At 42.5% G+C, this 20,518-nt stretch overlaps 1 protein-coding gene across 4 annotated transcripts in view; it reads left to right on the top strand.

Moving 5' to 3' along the window:
* The window catches only part of LOC126187665 (peroxisomal acyl-coenzyme A oxidase 3-like), a 319,748-nt gene that overhangs the window by 75,297 nt on the left and 223,933 nt on the right, over nucleotides 1-20,518 (top strand). For all 4 annotated transcript variants that reach the window (XM_049928892.1, XM_049928893.1, XM_049928891.1 and 1 more), the window contains 3 exons: nucleotides 5,068-5,195; nucleotides 5,581-5,721; nucleotides 5,799-5,957. In XM_049928892.1, the coding sequence (XP_049784849.1) occupies nucleotides 5,193-5,195; nucleotides 5,581-5,721; nucleotides 5,799-5,957 (303 nt within the window). In that variant the 5' untranslated portion in view covers nucleotides 5,068-5,192. The remainder of the gene's footprint in view (nucleotides 1-5,067; nucleotides 5,196-5,580; nucleotides 5,722-5,798; nucleotides 5,958-20,518) is intronic.

The raw sequence follows: 20,518 nt of genomic DNA on the forward strand, positions 1-20,518 counted from the left end.
CCTGCCAGGTGGCCCTCGCTGTGGCTGGGTTGTGCCTGTGGGGAGGGCCCTTGGTCGGAGTAGGTGGCATTAGGGTGGATGACATGCAATGAAGCATCGCACATCTTCTCTTGCTGGTGACCAACCACCAGCAGTCTCTAAGCGTTTGAAGGCTCACTTTAATTCAAACATGTATGTCCCCAAATCATTCCCCTCCCTGGCCTCACCATGGGAGGAACGAAAGGCTATGAATGACAGCGAGATGTATTCACCCCAGTATCTAGTCTGTACGAGGGCTGATGGGGAATCCTTTGTGTCCATGAAGCCTCAGTTCTTTGTAGAGCATTTAGAGGACATGTCCAGGGACGTGGAGGGCTTGTCAAAAAGGCAGTCCGGGTCAATCTTGATAAAAGCAGCATCCTCTGCCCAGTCATGGGCATTACTCGCTTGTGAGAAGCTGGGGGATGTTTCTGTTACTATCACACCCCATAAAAGCTTAAATATAGTCCAGGGCATTATCTTCCACGGGGATCTTCTTTTACAGTCCAATGACGAGCTGCGTGCCAACTTAAAGCGATGAGGTGTCCATTTCGTCCAACACGTCCACCGGGGTCGGAGGGATAATCGGTTTGCCACCGGTGCCTTCATCATGACCTTCGAGGGTGACACATTACCCGAAAAAGTGAAGGTGATGTTCTACTGCTGTGATGTCAAGCCATATTTCCCTCCCCCGATGCGGTGCTTCAAGTGTTGGAAGTTCGGCCATATGTCTTCTCGCTGTACTACCAGCCTCATATGTTGTGATTGTGGTTGTCCATCCCATCCCTATATTCCATGTGCCCCACCTCCCATCTGTGTCAACTGTGGAGAGCACCATCCCCCTCGCTCGCCGGACTGTAAGATTCTACAGAAGGAAAGGAAAATAATGGAATACAAGAGCCTGGACCGACTGATCTACACTGAGGCTAAATGGAAATTTGAATGGCTTCATCCGTGCGCATGACGCCATCTTATGCCACCACTGTCACTCCTGTTACAGCTCCATCCATTGCACCACATACAGCCAGCTCTCAGAGCTGAAGGACCACACCTGCCCCCTTGATGGTTGGGGGCACTTCCCTCCCTATTGCTCCCGCACCACCTACCTCGGGAGCAGCATCTCCCCGACCATTGGGGACACCAGTTCCCACTTCTAAGCCGGAGAAGCATAATTCTTCTTCAGCTTCTCTCGCTAGGAAGGGATCCCTTGGGTCACTCCTTCCCAGGTTCCTACCAGTGGCACAGCAGACACCCGCCAGTGGCTGAATACACCACAGGTCGCTGGTTGTAGGGCTTCGCGGTCCCCTTCAGTCCTGGAGACTGAATCAAATAAGCCCTCCCAACAAGAGCAACCAAAGGAATAACGTGAGAAATCGAAATCCCCTAAGATCAAGGAAACTGGTGGCACCCACTCCACCACTACCTACAAGCTCTGCGTCTGAGGATGAGGTGGAGATTCTGGCATCCGCTGAGGACCTAGATCTTGCCGGCCCCTCAGACATAATGGATGTCGCTCCTGTTGGTGCTCAATCGATGGCAGCAGGTGACCCAGTGGCATAATCTGCCTCCTTGGTCCCTTCACGCCTTTCTCAGCCACGGATAATGTCATCCTGCAGTGGAACTGCAGCGGTTTTTTCCACCATGTTGCTGAGCTCCGAAAACTTCTCAGCCTTCACCCTTTCTTCTGCATTGCTCTTCAGGAAACTTGGTTTCCAGCAATGCGAACCCCTGCCCTCCATGGCTATCAGGGTTATTATAAGAACCGGGCAGCTTATGAGAGGGTATCTGGTGGCGTCTGCATCTACGCCCTTCACTCTCTTTACAGCAAGTCTGTCCCTCTACAAACACCTTTAGAGGCTGTCGCTGTTCGGGTGTGGACGCCTCAGGCTGTTACTGTCTGCAGTCTCTATCTTCCACCGGATGGTGATGTCCCACAGCATTTCCCGGCTGCACTGATAGCCCAATTGCCGCCACCTTTTCTGTTACTGGGTGACTTCAATGCCCATAACTCTCTGTGGGGTGGATCAGTGGAAATAGGCTGAGGCAGCATCGTTGAGCAAGTATTGGCACAGCTTGACCTTTCTCTTTTAAATAATGGTGCCTTCACACATTTCAGTGTTGCGCATGGCACCTACTCAGCCATTGACCTTTCGATCTGCAGCCCTAGCGTACTACCATCTTTCCAATGGAGTGTGCATGACGACTTGTGCGGTAGTGACCACTTTCCAATCTTTTTGTCACTGCCACAGCATCACTCTCCTGGGCGCCCCTGCAGATGGGCTATGAATAAGGCTGACTGGGACTCGTTCACCTCCATTGCCACTATTAAGCCTCTTTCCAATAATGCCATTGATGCGGTGGTTCACTCGGTCACCACCGGCATCATTACAGCCACAGAATCTGCCATTCCCTGTTCTTCTGGGTCCTCTCAGCGGAGGACTGTGCCTTGGTGGTCACCTGAGAATCACTGAGATGATTAAAGATCGCAGGCGGGACACTACAGTGTCACAAGTGGCATCCCTCAATGGAACACCTCATTGCCTTTAAACGGCTGTGTGTGTGCGAGCTCGCTGCCTCATTCGCCAATGCAAGCAGGAGTGCTGGGAAAGGTATGTCCCCACCATTGGCCTCCATACCTCTCCATCGCAAGTTTGGGCCAAGATTAGGCAACTCTGTGGCTATCAGACCCCCGTCAGCGTACCTGCACTTTCACTGAATGGAGCAGTCTGTACTGAGTCTGACACAATTGCAAACTGCTTGGCAGAGCATTTTGTTCAGAGTTCAGCTTCTGCCAATTACCCACTGGCCTTCCGCTCCCTGAAAGGATGGTTGGAACATCAGAGCCTTTCATTTCACAGGTGCCACCCTGAATCGTACAATGCTCCCTTCAGTGAGTGGGAATTCCAAAGTGCCCTAGCCGCTTGTCCTGAAACGGCTCCCGGGCCAGATCACATCCACTGTCAGATGTTCAAACACCTCTTGGTGGACTGCCAGCGATGCCTCCTAGACCTTTTCAGCCGTATCTGGATTGAGGGTGAGTTCCCATCGCAATGGCGGGAAAGCATCATAATCCCCGTGTTGAAACCTGGCAAGAACCAGCCTCACCAACATTCTTTGCAAGTTGCTCGAATGCGTGGTGAGCTGGAGCTTGAATTGGCTACTTGAGTCTGGGGGCCTACTGGCTCCGTCTCAGGGTGGGTTCCGTAAGGGCCACTCTGCCGCTGATAATCTGGTGTGCCTGGAGTCTGCCATCTGGTCACTGTTTTTTTGACATGCGGAAGGCATATGAGATGACATGGTGACATTGCATCCTCTCTACGCTTCTTGGTTAGGGTCTTAGGAGTCCGCTCTTGATTTTCATTCAAAATTTTCTGTCGCTTCATTCCTTCTGTGTGCAAGTTGCAGCCCCCCATAGTTCCTCCTCCAGAGTTCAGGAGAATGGGGTACCGCAAGGATCTGTCTTAAGTTTCTGCCTCTATTTAATTGCAATTAATGGCTGCGGCGGTAGGAACGTCTGTCTGAGCGTCATTGTATGCTGCTGAACAGCAGTTGCAGGGCGCTATCCGCAAGGTGCTGTCTTGGGCTGTAGCGTGTGGTTTCCAGTTTTCGGCTGCCAAGACCTGCGCTATGCATTTCTGCCAGTGATGCACTGTTCACCATGAGCCATGGTTTTATCTTGATGGTGAACTTCTTGCTGTGGTGGAGACACATCGGTTTTTTGGATTGGTTTTTGATACCCGGTTAACTTGACTCCCTCATATTCGGCAACTTAAACAGACATGCTGGCGGCATCTTAACACTCTTCATTGCTTGAGTCACATCAGCTGGGGTGCCAATCAGTCTACCCTTCTACAGCTGTACCAGGCGTTAATTCAATCCTGTCTAGATTATGGGAGCCTGGCATACGGTTCGACATCCCCTTCCAATTGCGGTGGCTGGACCCCATCCTTCACAGCGGGATCCGACTCGTCACTGGAGCTTTCCGGACAAGCCTTGTCAACAGCATACTTGTGGAGGCAGGTGTCCCTTCATTGCAGTTCCAGTGCCAACGATTGGTGGTTGCTTATGCTACATACGTTTGTAACTTGCCCGGGCATCCCAATTATCGTCTCCTGTTCCCTCAGTTGGTCGTCCATCTTCCAGATTGGCGGCCCCAGTTGGGATGTGCAATCGCAGTTCTCGCCAGAGCTCTTCTCTCTGGGCTTGAGATTTTCCCTCCTCCACCTCTTTTCCGAGCCCCTCTGTGTTTACCCCCGTGGTGTGTGCCCCGCCCATGCCTTCAGCTCGATTTGGCACAGGGCCCAAAGGACTCAGCCCCTCCTGAGGCACTCTGCTGCTGCTTTCTTTCAATCCTTGCCACGTTTCAAGGCTCTGTTGGTTCGTGTATTGCATGTAGAAGTGGAAGTCTGTGAGCTAGGCCACATTTCACAAATCAGTGTTGGAGTGTTTACATGACCAACTGGAAGCAGTATTAGGCTGTTCAGTTGATTTATTACTGTATAATGTATTCAGATTATCTGATGATTACTTGGCAGTAAGTTGAAATCAGTAATAATACCACTTGTGTGACATGAGACAGAAATATGTAATAAGAAATATTTTTACTTTTTTTTTAATTTTAATTTTTGATTTTGTATTTTGTTCATTATTGACAACATTTCATACCTCTATACATTTATGAATTTTTTAATAAAACTTTGGAAACACTTAATTGGAATGAATTGTTATGTGAAAGTGTTTTTCTTTTACATGGGTCTGTACATTTATGATAGAGTAATGAACTGTATCAAAACTGAATTAGGCTGACACAACTACATTCAATCAAAGAAAAATGTGATATCATGCTATGCGAGAACTAAAAATGAAGTGTTATGTACTGACATCTTGGAAATGATAGCTACCTTACATCTCAACAGCCCACACTAAACCATTCAATACCCCTGATAACATTTAATACCCTAATCTTGATTGCCTTCTTTAATGTACTGTACCATTAATTTGTTTCCTGCACTATGACACAGGTAATTTTACTTCATTTTATGCTTGCAGGTGAGACTGTGTTCCGTGACAGCTGGTGTACTTGGCTCCTTGAGTTTGGGTGTAACACTTGGGTTCTGTGCATCTTTATTCAGCAGTTCTTATAGTCTGTCTGACATTTGAAGTGCCACATTCACATGGTATGTGATATATGTCTGTTTTGGGGGTTATAGATTATCTTCCGCACAAGATAGTATACCTTTTAATTTCTGTGGAGGGATCAATATAAATTTTTATACCATATTTTTGAAGTAATCTCCTGATCTTCATAGGCAAATGGAAATTATGCAGTTCTGATGGTTTCTTCATTGTAATTTAATTTTGTTGCATGCACTAAAAGGAACCTAGCTTTAGAAAACTGCCCAGGTCAAACATAACTTTTGTAATATGGGAATTCCAGTCACAAAACTTATATTCCTAATATTTTTCCACTTATGTCTGCTGTTCAAGCTAAGGAAGTCTGACAACCATTTTCTGTTAAGTGAATAGTAGGTTTAAGGAAAGATTTGTTTTGTTTACTTTCAGGATTCACAAGAAGTTGGAATGGAAATACAGTTGTTGCCTGATTTCCCTCCAGGCCCACTTGACAAATACCGAAAGGCATCTTCTTTTGACTGGAAATCTATGAAGCTACTGTTAGAAACCCCTGAAATATTGGATTATAAGGTGCCAAGCATAATTTCTTACTGTGATTTTAAAATATTTACACACTCATTTAAAACTTAGTGCTCTTGTAACTACAGATGAAAATATGGAAGCTAATTGAGGAGAACCCAGAATTTCACCATTCAGATAATTCACTAAGTTTAGAAGAACAACGGACCCTCCTTATGAAGAGACTGTATAGTTTTAGAAAGCTCCATACGTTATCATCTGAGGACATATTTGGAAATCTTCACAAGGTAACATATGTGGCAAATTACGTTGTTATTTGTAAATAAGTATCTTGAATTCTTCTGAGCCTTATGCATATAGAAAAGTTATCAGTATTACATTTCTATGCTGATTAGAGGGAAATTCTGTCTCTAGATTCATACTTAAATATCAGTAAAATTCTGAAAAAGAATTTATGTGAATTACACATGACCCAATTCCATATTAGTATGTGTGGAAAGACAGAATGGAAATTCTGATTTTTATAGCCTAAAATAGGCATTAAGATTGAAAGTAATGTGCGAATTCATATTTTGATACAAAAGCTGTTCACATAGTATGAGTGCAAATCCCTCATCAAACCGTGTATTTCATCCACCATAATACTGCATACAATGAAAAATCAAGTATGAAATAAGAATGGTATGAAATACATACACACACACACACACACACACACACACACACACACACACACACACAGTCCCTGCAGATGGAAACATGGAAACTGCAGTGGCATGTGTGTGTGAGTAGTGCATTGTAGTGGTTAATTAAAAAAAAATTGGAGAGGAGAGACCGTGAAAAAGGGAAAGAATGAAAGAAATGCAAATCGGACTTTGTATAACAGAAAAGGTATCGGACTTCGTTATTCGGAAAAGCTATTGTTGGGGTGGTCCTTGTGGCGTTTTTGAGCAAAAGTTAAACCAATTTCCACTACAAAAAGTATTGAAAAGAAACAGAGAATAACAGAATGTAACTGACAGGGGGAAATGGCGTAGACGAGAGATCATCCTTTACCAGATTAACTTATCTTCTTTCGGGAGGCGTCCACGTCTTCAAAAATCTCCTCATTTCAGCGTGAGAAAATCTGCTCCGAAATCTTGCAATAGTCCAGGGATCACTAATTTATACCAATGAAAATCATCTTGATACTGTATGCAATTTAATTCACTTTGCTACTTCCATCCACCGACTTTCTTAATAACTTCCACAATGTCTACACATTACAATCAGATCAAGATTAGCCATTAAGTTTTTACGTCAGCATCCGATCACATCTGCCTTAAGCTACCGCTAACAAGAGACAATTGAAAACGGATAGAAAACAAAAAAGGTTACAATTTTGGTATTTTCTCTGCCGCCGAGCGCTCATGCCGCTGCGACGGGATATTTTTATCTGAGGGAACGAGTGTAGCGCGGCAAAATTTAAAGCCCCGCTACAGCATATATGAACGTGTGTGTGTGTGTGTTTTTTTTGTCTTATTCTGAAAGAGGACAGTGTCTGATAGCTTAGTCTACTTTTGAATGTACCTGACTGCTACTCACTGTCTCCTGTATGTAGTGAGTAGCTGTTTATAACAATTCATACTCTTGTTAAGCCTATACACAGATATACATTGTTTCTTTCACAAATGCAAAGACATTTGCAGCTGTGACCTGTGCTATGTGTTCTTAAGTGAGTGATAAATTCCCTGTTTATGGTTGTCTTTGATTACCTGAGGAAATAAGAACAGAATAATACCTGGCTGCTTCTTTATACATTACATCAAAGAAATTATTTTCAAAACTCAAGTTTCATCTTTTTATAGAATGGCAGTAATGTTCATTAAAAGTTTATGGCAGCACACCTATTCACATTTTCTTTATTCATTATATTCACCTGATGCAAGAGAGCCTTCAATTATCATTATCTGCATTAAAGGGCCAAATGTGTGGTTGTAGATTATCTGTTGCCAGTTACATAATTACAAAGGTGCTCACAACAGTGCCTGACTTTTAACTGTGCAGAAGTAACCATTTGTAAAAGCATATTTTGGAAATTTGGGGTAACAGAAACCTCAGATGTTTCTAAGAGCAAAACATACTTAACTGAGCTTAATTAGTTTATCTATATGTTGAGTCTATTTCATTAATACGGTAGTTTTCTACTCACCTCAGAGAGGACTATGCAGGTGTGCTGGTGGGATATGAAGGGGGTAGGCAGGTGGAGGACTCGGATTAGTGAAGGTTGATGTCAGAGGGGTTACAGGATTGTAAGATATGTTCCAGGGAGAGTTTCCACATATGGAATTCAGGAAACCTGGTGTTGATGGAAAAGATCCAGATGGCACAGGCTATAAAACAGTCATTGAACTCAAATACATCATGTTTGATAGCGTGCTTAGCAACTGGGTAGTCCAGCAGTCTCTTGGCTACTGTTTAGTAGGGACCATTCATGCAGACAGAGAGCTTGTTATTGATCGTGTGTGTGTCAAACGTGGCACAGTGATTGCAACTAAGTTGGCAGATCATATAACTGCTTTCACAGTTGGCCCTGCCTCTGCTGGGGTCACCAGGATAGGAAATGCTTGTGACAGGCCTGGAATAGGTGGTAGTGGGAGGATGTGTGGGCCAGATCTTACATCTAGGTCTTGGGGAAGGGCATAGAAGCAAGGGTGGAGTAGGGGTGGACAAGGATAATGCTTAGGCAGGGTCGGTGGCAGAAACCACCCTGATGGTGGGGATAGTGTGAGGATATTTCTCATTTCATGAAATGACAGAAAGTATTCGAATCTTTGGTGGAGAATGTGTGTTAGTAGGTCTAGTCCTGGGTGGTACTAAACCACAGGGGGTGGGGTCTACTTTTCTGGCTGGTCAGTGGGAATTTGAGGGGGGGGGGGGGGAGGGGGAGTTTAGGTGACTGTTAGGTGACTGGGGAGACAAGCCATGAGAAACCTGTTTCTAGACAAGGTTACCAGGTTAATTTCCATCTGTGAAGACCTCAGGATGTGTAGAGGGACTGCACATCACTACAAATGTGATGATAGAGGGTGGCTGGGTTGTACGGAAGGGATCTCTCAATGTGGAATGGATGGCAACTGTCGAATTTGAGGTATTGTCAGTGGTCAGTAGGCTCAAATCAAGAGGCGCTACCAATGTAGCTGTTCCCTAGATATAGATCAACATTGAGGGAGGTGATTGGGTGAAGTGAGTAGGGGTGAAGGTGGTGTGCTTCTGGAGGAATGTTGGACGATGTGAGCTCACCCTTATCTTCTATAAAAGTCAGGCACTGTGTGAATTTTTATACAGTTGTTACTCAAAGCATTGGGAGATTCTTCTTGTCACTGATGTAAACGTACACATGAATTGATTTGCGAAGCCAGTGAGAGACACTTATTGCTGGATGGTGAACTGTGCTCACATAGCTGATGGAGAAGATAGCCCAGGTTGACAGAATCACTGCTAAAACCACTGCTAAACAAGCTCATACTGTTCATATTAAGTTGCACGGAGGTCACGGTCACTGTGCTGCAGGTTATGTTGACTAGATTTTATTGCATGTTATCGCTATAGCTCTTGACCTTGGATTACTTCCATCTGTTGACTCCCCTCAAAATTATTTTCTTTCTGCAAATTTTGTATCTTTGATATTGTCATTTCTATACAATTTACACAGTACCTAAAAATCTCAAATGATGACCAATGGTCAATTCAACTTAACTTTGTTATATGTCACATTCTTTTCATTACTAAGAATATGATGAACTAGTTAGTTTGTCAGAAAACAAAGCTAATTTCAGATTTCATTATCATTGCTCATATGCAGTTGTAAACACAATTACTGACTTCCTGATAAAGTGTGTAAAAAAAGTGGAAAAAATAAATAAAGTATTCATACAGTTGGCAATGAAAATAAGTTAGCGACACCTACTCTCAATTAATTTTGAAGTAACTAACATTCTTAGATAAAACATTGTTAGGCACTGAAATATAATCACATATTTGGGCAAACTAACCAGCATAATTAGATAGAAATTATTACTGAAAGTGTAACACTTCAGGCTTTCCCGGCGATCTAATGACATCTTGGGTTGTCGGGTGTTCTGCCGGATATCAGCATCGTACTTGCACGATATTTCGGTCATGTAGCTCGTGACCTTCATCAGGTGCGACCTGAGACTGCTCCTCGAGTGGACCTGGTCCAGTATTTATGCCTATGGCCTTCCCCCTCCACCAACGGCTGCAGGCGCTTCCTCTATGGTCCGTGCCCATTCCCTGCGACCTTCTGGAGCGTTGCTGCTCCGTTTTCCGTCCACTGTGGTTCTAGGTGTTCCCTCTGTGGTCCGCGCCCACCAAACCCGCTCCTGGGGGTTTCATCTATGGTCTGGGGTACCAAGCGTTCCCCCTGCGGTCCGCGCCCGCTCACCACGACCTGTTGGAGCGTTGTCGCTTCGTTTTTCTTCCACTGCGGCTCTGGATGTTCCCTCTGCGGTCCGCGCCCACCAGTCCCACTTCTGGGTGTTCCATCTTCGGTCTGGTGCGCCTGGCAGTCCGTCAGGGGCTCGTTTTCCATCTCGATGTCTCTGGTTCTTCTGTTTGTGTAGTGTTGCAGCTGGCCCCGTTGCTCCTGTAACAATTCCAGAGCCGGATCCCAGGCTCTGCTTAGCTGGTACCCTGTGTCACGGTTCATAAGATCGTCAGCCATTTTAATTTCTATCAATTCTCTTATAACACTGTCCCAAAATGTGGGTGTTTGTGCTAGAATCTTGGTATCCTCATACTTCATGGCATGATCTAGTTCTAGACAGTGTTCAGCAATGGCTGACTTAGTCAACTGTCTTAATCTAGTGTGCCTCTGATGTTCTTTGCACCTGATCTCCTCAGTTCTTGTTGTCTGGCCAATGTAGGACATGTCACATTGACAAGGTATATTGTAAATCCCTGGTTTTCGTAACCCCAGGTCGTCTTTGACACTCCCCAGCAGTCCCCCGATCTTGTTGGATGGACAGAAAACACACTTGATATTGTGTTTACGGAGGATCCTACCGATTCTGGCAGAAATAGAGCCAGCATAGGGCAGATATGCCACCTTCTTTGCTTCATCTTGGTCTTCTTCAGGAACATGTGGTATAGTGGCTGGTTGGAGTGCCCTCTCAATTTGTCTGTCCTTGTATCCATTCTTGGAGAAAACTGTTTTGAGACGTTCTATCTCTATAGGTAGATTCTCCTGGTCTGACAGGGCATGTGCTCTGTGGACCAAAGTCTTCAGAACCCCATTCTTCTGTGCAGGGTGGTGACAGCTGCTAGCCTGCAGATATAAATCAGTGTGTGTTGGTTTTCGGTACACACTGTGGCCAATTGATCCATCTGCTTTCCTCTGGACTATTACATCCAGAAATGGCAGCTGGTCATTCTTCTCCAGTTCCATGGTGAACTTGATATTAGGGTGGCATGAGTTAAGATATTCAAGAAACTCATTGAGCCTGTCCATCCCATGTGGCCAGATCACGAAGGTATCATCCACATACCTAAAGAAGCATGTGGGTTTAAATGTGGCTGTCTCCAATGCCCTCTCCTCAAAACTCTCCATAAACATGTTGGCAACCACAGGGGACAGTGGGCTGCCGATAGCTACACCTTCAGTTTTCTCGTAATATTGGTTTCTGTACAGGAAATACGTGGATGTCAGTGTATGACTGAACAGGTCCAACAGAGCACCGTCAAATTTCTCTGCAATCAATTCTAGTGAGTCCTTCAGTGGGACCCTGGTGAACAGCAATACCACATCAAAACTAACCGTGATGTCCGAATCTGTGATGTGCAGTTGCTTGAGGCGTTGCAGGAAATCTTCTGAGTTGCGGATGTGGTGAATACATTTCCCCACATATGGAGACAGGAGACCTTTCAAGTACTTGTCTGTTGTGTACGTAGGTGCCCCAGTATTACTGGCAATAGGACGTAGGGGCACGCCCTCCTTGTGTATTTTAGGCAGACCATACAGTCTAGGTGGCACTGGCTCTTTTTCCCGTAGTTGTCTGATGATCATATCGGGCATCCCTGTTTCCTTCAAGAGAGCACTAGTCTTCTTGGCCACCTTGTCCGTGGGGTCACACTTCAGAATTGTGTTGAAGACATGGAGATGGAAAATGAGCCCCTGACGGACTGCCAGGCGCACCAGACTGAAGATGGAACACCCAGTAGTGGGGCTGGTGGGCGCGGACCGCAGAGGGAACATCCAGAGCCGCAGCAGACAAAAAACGGAGCGGCAACGCTCCAACAGGTCGTGGTGAGCGGGCACGGACCGCAGGGGGAACGCTTGGTACCCCAGACCGTAGATGAAACCCCCAGGATTGGGTTTGGTGGGCGTGGACTGCAGGGGGAACACCTAGAACCGCAGCGGACGGAAAACAGAGCAGCAGCGCTCCAGCAGGTCGCAGGGAATGGGCGCGGACCACAGAGGAAGTGCCTGCAGCCGTTGGTGGAGGGGGAAGGCCATAGGCATAAATACTGGACCAGGTCCACTCGAGGAGCAGTCTCAGGTCGCACCTGATGAAGGTCACGAGCTACATGACCGAAATATCGTGCAAGTACGATGCTGATATCCGGCAGAACACCCGATAACCCAAGATGTCATTACTGAAAGTACCGTATATTTAAACGTATCCCCATTCACTATTCAGTTACTCAGAAATGTAAATCTTTTAACTGTATTTTGTGCAAATCAGGCAAACAACAATGGCCAACTTCAGTTTCAGATATTGTAAACGTACAAAAGAAGCATGTTGGAAGTCATTTTAGTTCAGTCTGTGGTGAGTTTTGAAGTGAGTTGAGATCCATGTCTGAAAGTACGGGACAATGTACTGCAGAAGATTTAGTACAGATTGCAAGTCATGAACTGTACCACATTTTATCTAAGTTTCATGCCCAGAATTTTATTCAATTATTTTTGACTGTTTTAAATTATCAGTTATACTGTGAATATGAAGTTATTCTTGTGGACTGTGTTAATCTTTCAAGTAATGACTAATGTGAACTTTAACAATAATGTCAAGCTATGAACAGTGTTACATCTGAAAGATATTTACCGTTTACATTGTTTTTACATTGGTATGACTATTAGATTTAATAGACAGTGTTTCAAGATTTTTATCCAGTGACTGTGTTAAATATCTGTTTTCCATGCGTGAACAGTAATGATTGTACATGTACATTAAGTTAGTACGCTTGGACTACAACTTGATGACAGTGTGGTGCATGGTCATCTGTTTATCTGTACCACAATTATATTAGGTGAGACATGGACTGGCCATAAACAGTAGCTCATTCAGTATTCAAGTACAAATAAAGTGTTTGAACTTCAATTTTTGTAGTGGACTACATTACTGACAATAGATTTTACCACCACCAAGTTTTCAGCCAGTTTCAATGAAGTCACTTCTACTGATGATAACTGTGCAGGTAATACGGTAAGTTATATTTGATCCCCTGATGTTGAGGAGCACATTGCAAAGGTACAGAAGTAAAGTGAAATGCAATGGACAGAAGAGGGTGCCATTATGAGACTGATTTGGCCAGGGGAAAAAAGTACTGCCTGAGATCATCAATGACAACTCCATCTTAGACAGCAGCAAGTCATCATGCAGATACAACTGACATCACATTGCAAAGTATAGTAGTCAATCAGCAAGAGGGAGACCATATGTAAACAGGGAGGTGAGACAGTATGGAAATTTGTACAATGTGATTAGCAGACAATACAATAGCAGCCTCAGCTGATGGTGGAAATTATTACAGTAAATTAACATTGTGTTTGATTGTCAGCAATCACTCATAAAAATGTGTGACATCGAGAGTAAAGACAGTGTGTTAGGTGGTCGTGGACAGGGAGTAAACATTGTTTAAGGACATTAGGAAAACTGTGTACTTAGGGGAAGAATGGAGGAATTTCCCTTGGTAGATGAGCAGAAAGTAGTAATTAAAAATGTACCTGAAGATGACAAATGGGTTTACGTCAGGGCTAGAATGAACTTTGTATCACGAACTTGATGACAGCCACATTATGGATGAAATGTCTATGGCTTCACCGCCCACACTCACTGTAGTGTGGATGAAGAAGAGAATAGTTCCGAAGCAGTGGATCAAGTTGAACAAGTTAACATTGGGCAAGAACTGTGTGATGAAAATTGGGAAATGTAAGAGAAGTTGAGAAATGGGGATATCAATTCATTATTGATACTGTTCATGAAACAACAGGAAACAAATTTTAAAGAAATGAGAAGCAACATGAAAAATTACATTAGTAGTGTAAATAAAAAAATAGTGGTGGTGATAGGAAAGGAATTAGTAGCTTAAAGGTTGAAAGGAAAGAATCTATGAAGAACATTAATGCAATTAATCTTGTGAACTTGGATAGGAGGCTAGAAACTGTAAAAATTGGCCTCGAGAATAACTTAAAAGAAGTAGTATAAGACACAGAGGCAAAATTGAATAACGTTAGCAGTGTTTGTACATCTGAAAAAAAGAGATTTTGGAAACTACATGAAAAGAGAATGGAATTGATTGCAAGTTCATCCGATAGTAATTTACAAGTATCGAAGAAATTTTGTTCTGATAATAGGGAGGAACTTGAAAGTCAAATTGACCAAATTAAAACAGAGACAGTGGAAAAAGAACTAGAAAGTAAATGTGTAGCTATCATTGAAAATAAAATGGAAAGTTCAGCAAAAATTTATATTCTAATTTTATTGAAACTGAAAGGGAAGTCAGCAAAGGAAATATGGTGCTTTTACAGGAACTGATGGAATTTCATTTGTTAGTAGTAAGAAATTTAATAGTTTTGAACCATGGTGAAATGCACTCTCTTGATTTTGTTAGAGAATTCAGTGATTTATCAGAAAATTTGGGTGGTAAAGAAAATAGTCTTTTGTAAGAGGATTTTTGAAATCTGATGCTTACAGTGGGGCAGCTGAAGTTTCAGAAACGTATAGTTTATGGGAGGAGTTTAAGAAATCACTTTTAAATGAATGTTGGTCTAGAGGTGAACAACAAAGAATTTTAAGTGAATTTCGGGTAGGTGAGAGGTATGATCATAGAAGAGCTACTATCAAAGGTTTTATCCAAAAAATCTACTCACCAGGTGGTAGGAGAACACACTTACAAAAAGGTATTGAAATTTTCCAGCTTTTGGAGCTCGTGGCTCCTTCTTATGAAAGAAGATGATATATTTTTGATATTCATTGATATATTTTCAAAAAATGATTATTTCTGTTGTTATATTAAAGATGTTGTCATTTCTTAATTAACAAACTAAAATATTTGGACAAGGAACTGGGTAGCAAATTGATAATTATGAGACTGGGAAATAACCTTCCACAGTTTGTTAGAGAGTTACTGGTACTTTTTCATGCTCATAGAAGTAATATAAATCATGTTTCAAATTATTTGGGGAAGGTGCAAAGTAGAAGATGGCGGAAGAAACTTTGTGGATAGTATGAATCAAGGAGGGATTACCATGTAAACAGGATGATCAGGGTAGAATCTTGGAGAGGTAATGGTGATCCAAGGAATAACTGGGTCACAAATGGTCCAGATGGAAACAGAAGTCGTAGAAGAAACTCCAGAGACAAAATTGTCAGAAATAATGGTAATTTCGGATGCAATTGGAGCACACACATGGGCAAAACACAGGAAAGAGCCAGATGTAAATAATTGTACTTTGTCATAGCATTAGTAAAGAAAGTGAAGAACATAGGTCATGCCATGTGCTGACAATGGGTGGTCCTAAGGGGTGGGATAACCTTTCTGAAACTATCTATACAGTGATGTAGGTTGTTGTTGTTGTGGTCTTCAGTCCTGAGACTGGTTTGATGCAGCTCTGCATGCTACTCTATCCTGTGCAAGCTTCTTCATCTCCCAGTACCTACTGCAGCCTACATCCTTCTGAATCTGCTTGGTGTATTCATCTCTTGGTCTCCCTCTACGATTTTTACCCTCCACACTGCCCTGCAGTGCTAAATTTGTGATCCCTTGATGCCTCAGAACATGTCCTACCAAACGATCCCTTCTTCTAGTCAAGTTGTGCCACAAACTCCTCTTCTCCCCAATTCTATTCAATACCTCCTCATTAGTTATGTGACCTACCCATCTAATCTTCAGCATTCTTCTGTAGCACCACATTTCGAAAGCTTCTATTATCTTCTTGTCTAAACTATTTATCGTCCATGTTTCACTTCCATACATGACTACACTCCATACAAATACTTTCAGAAACGACTTCTTGGCACTTAAATCAATACTCGATGTTAACAAATTTCTCTTCTTGAGAAACGCTTTCCTTGCCATTGCCAGTCTACATTTTATATCCTCTCTACTTCAACCATCATCAGTTATTTTGCTCCCTAAATAGCAAAACTCCTTTACTACTTTAAGTGTCTCATTTCCTACTCTGATTCCCTCAGCATCACCCGACCTAATTCAACTACATTCCATTATCCTCGTTTTGCTTTTGTTGATGTTCATCTTATATCCTCCCTTCAAGATACCATCCATTCCGTTCAAGTGCTCTTCCAAGTCCTTTGCTGTCTCTGACAGAATTACAATGTCATCGGCGAACCTCAAAGTCTTTATTTCTTCTCCATGGATTTTAATACCTACTCTGAATTTTTCTTTTGTTTCCTTTACTGCTTGCTCAGATTGAATAACATCGGGGAGAGGCTACAACCCTGTCTTACTCCCTTCCCAACCGCTGCTTCCCTTTCATGTCCCTCGACTTCCATAACTGCCATTTGGTTTCTGTACAAATTGTAAATAGCCTGTATTTTACCCCTGCCACCTTCAGAATTTGAAAGAGAGTATTCCAGTCAACATCGTCAAAAGCTTTCTCTAAGTCTACAAATGCTAGAAACGTAGGTTTGCCTTACCTTAATCTTTCTTCTAAGGTAAGTCGTAGGGTCAGTATTGCCTCGCACGTTCCAACACTTCTACGGAATCCTAACTGATCTTCCCTGATGTCGGCTTCTACCAGTTTTTCCATTCGTCTGTAAAGAATTCGTGTTAGTATTTTGCAGCTGTGACTTATTAAATTGATAGTTCAGTAATTTTCATATCTGTCAACACCTGCTTTTTTTGGGATTTGAGTTATTATATTCTTCTTGAAGTCTGAGGGTATTTCGCCTGTCTCATACATCTTGCTCACCAGATGGTAGAGTTTTGTCAGGACTGGCTCTCCCAAGGCTGTCAGCAGTTTTAATGGAATTTTGTCTACTCATGGGGCCTTGTTTCAACTCAGGTCTTTCAGTGCTCTGTCAAACTCCTCACGCAGTATCGTATCTCCCATTTCATCTTCATCTACCTCCTCTTCCATTTCCATAATATTGTCCTCAAGTACATCACCCTTGTATAGACCCTCCATATACTCCTTCCACCTTTCTGCTTTCCCTTCTTTGCTTAGAACTGGGTTTCCATCTGAGCTCTTGTTATTCATACAAGTGGTTCTCTTTTGTCCAAAGGTCTCTTTAATTCTCCTGTAGGCAGTATCTATCTTACCCATAGTGAGATAAGCCTCTACCCCTCTAGTACCTTCCGCTGCAGAAGTCGAACACGCGTCAGAACAAACGGACGTGGTCAGCCCATAGAAGGCTCCGCCTCCGCGGTAGCTATTCCACGCAGCGGCTCTCGCACAGCGAGGGTGCCACTGCTAAGCCACATGCAGACAGCGGCCAATAGCCGCTCCCTCCGGTTTCGTATATAGGGACCCACTGTGCCCTAGTCCAGCCAGTCTGGTACTTGCTCTGGATTTCGTTTCTATCTCGGCGGTACTGCGTTCTGGTCGTTGCTCATTGTTGACATTTGCCTGGCTCTGGTTCCGAGTGGATTTACGTTTGGTGTTTGGTGTTGTGGTTTCCACAAGCCTCCATTATTTATCTCTTCCTTGTTGTGTCGCTCATAGTCTGTCATGGTCGGTTGTTGTCAGTTGTCGTTGGTCTGTTGTCTGACTTGTCCTGTGTTTACTCGGTGATGTGTGCTCCACCGCCGGCGGCTTCCCCGCCTGGCGGCTCCAATCCGCAGCTCATGGCGTTCCCACTGTTGGTTTTGGTTACTACAACCTCCTTACATTTGTCCTCTAGCCATCCCTGCTTAGCCATTTTGCACTTCCTGTGGATCTCATTTTTGAGACATTTGTATTCCCCTTTGCCTGCTTCACTTACTGCATTTTTGTATTTTCTCCTTTCATCAATTAAATTCAGTATCTCTTCTGTTAACCAAGGATTTCTATTAGCCCTCATCTTTTTACGTACTTGATCCTCTGCTGCCTTCACTATTTCATTCCTCAAAGCTACCCATTCTTCTTCTTCTGTATTTCTTTCCCCCATTCCTGTCAATTGTTCCCTTATGCTCTCCCTGAAACTCTGTACAACCTCCAGTTTAGTCAGTTTATCCAGGTCCCATCTCCTTAAATTCCCACCTTTTTGCAGTTTCTTCAGTTTTAATATACAGTTCATAATCAATAGATTGCGGTCAGAGTCTACATCTGCCCCTGGAAATGTCTTACAATTTAAAATCTGGTTCCTAAATCTCTGTCTTACCATTATATGATCTATGTGATACCTTCTAGTATCTCCAGGCTTCTTTCATGTATACAACCTTCTTTCATGATTATTGAACCAAGTGTTAGCTATGATTAAGTTATGCCCTGTGCAAAATTCTACCAGGCGGCTTCCTCTTTCATTTCTTAGCCCCAATCCATATTCATCTACTACGTTTCCTTCTCTTCCTGTTCCTACTGTCAAATTCCAGTCACCCATGACTATTAAATTTTCATCTCCCTTCACTACCTGAATAATTTCTTTTATCTAATCATACATTTCATCAATTTCTTCATCATCTGCAGTACTAGTTGGCATATAAACATGTACTACTGTAGTAGGCAACGGCTTTGTGTCTATCTTCACCACAATAATGCGTTCACTATGCTGTTTGTAGTAGCTTACCCACACTCCTATTTTTTTATTCATTATTAAACCTACTCTTGCATTACCCCCATTTGATTTTGTATTTATAACCCTGTATTCACCTGACCAAAAGTCTTGTTCCTCCTGCCATCGAACTTCACTAATTTCCACTATATCTAACTTTAACCTATCCATTTCCCTTTTTAAGGGATCTGACATTCCATGCTGCGATCCCTAGAACGCCAGTTTTCTTTCTCCTGATAACGATGTCCTCTTGAGTAGTCCCCGCCCGGAGATCCGAATGGGGGACTATTTTACCTCCAGAATATTTTTACCCAAGAGGACGCCATCCTCATTTAACCATACAGTAAAGCTCCATGCCCTCTGGAAAAATTACGGCTGTAGTTTCCCCTTGCTTTCAGCTGTTCGCAGCACCACAACAGCAAGGCCATTTTGCTTAGTGTTACAGGGCCAGATCAGTCAATCATCCAGACTGTTGCTGCTGCAACTACTGAAAAGGCTGCTTCCCCTCTTCAGGAACCACATATTTGTCTGGCCTCTCAACAGATACCCCTCCGTTGTGGTTGCACCTACGGTACGGCTACCTGTATCATTGAGGCACGCAAGCCTCCCCACCAACGGCAAGGTCCATGGTTCACGGGGGGATGGATGTAGGTTAGGGTCCCAAGTATCACACCCTGCAGTCATTCACCCTGGTGGGCCCTCGTTTGTGAGTAATTGACAAAAAAATTTCAAAATTTCACAAGATGCTCTACAGATTTTAAAATAGAAGTGTTATGTGGATTGGTTGAGTTATGTAATGGTTGTTGAACTGCAATCTTACACACAAAAGGTTGTAATCAAACCTCGTCATGTTCTTTGAATTTTTTTATTTCTAAATGTTTATGAAAATGTCTTTGATCATAATTTTTATTTAGTTAATTGGTTTAAATGTAATTTTTTCACTTCTATTCCTTAGTCATGTCATTTTAATCACTGTATTAGTTTTTTCAGTTACTCGTTTTTCTTACTATAATTCTTTTTCCATTTGGAATATTTGAGAATATAAATTTAACTATTTTTGATTATCTGTTATAATATTTAGACATTTGAAAATGATGATCTAACAGTTAAAAAAAAAGATAAAATAATCTAATTATATTGACTGATAGTGGTGAAGTTGTGCCAAAAATGTATTTTTTGATACAAGATGAAATATTTTGGATGGTAATTGTCATGTAAACATTTAAAACATAAATTCTTATTGCACTGTGGACAGAATAACACAGATGAAGATTTAAAGGAAAGAAAGTGTTAGAAGTAAAGCATGATTCCAGTAGAAAGAAGAGTAGAAATAGCGAGTACAAGAACAAGAATGAAAATATAAATGATAAAATGGGAGGCATAAAATCAAATTAAATACATAAAAATAATTAAAATCATGTGAACAAAGATTTCAAATGGAAAATCAATGACTAGGAGAAAAAATGAGAGCAAATGAAAAAGTTAATAGAATGATTAAAACAATGTGACAATGGATTAGAAATTTAAAAAAAATTATACCCAACCAATTAATTGAATTAAAGTAATGATCAAAGCTATTTCAATAAAAATAAAAAAAGTTCAAAGCACTTGATGAGATTTGAACTGACAACCTTTTGCATATGAGGACTGTACATTAACCATCACACTACACAACCAGTTTATGTAACATTTTTATTTTTAAAGCTGTAGAGGATTTGAAATTCTGAAATTTTTCCTCATCAGTTACTCACAAATGAGGGTGCACCAGGGTGAATGGCTGCATGGTATGATACCTGGGACCTTACTCTATGCCACCATATAGATGGTTTCAAAAAGTTTATCCCACCACTGGGAAC

Source organism: Schistocerca cancellata, chromosome 5, assembly GCF_023864275.1.
Source record: "Schistocerca cancellata isolate TAMUIC-IGC-003103 chromosome 5, iqSchCanc2.1, whole genome shotgun sequence".
NCBI lineage: Eukaryota > Metazoa > Arthropoda > Insecta > Orthoptera > Acrididae > Schistocerca > Schistocerca cancellata.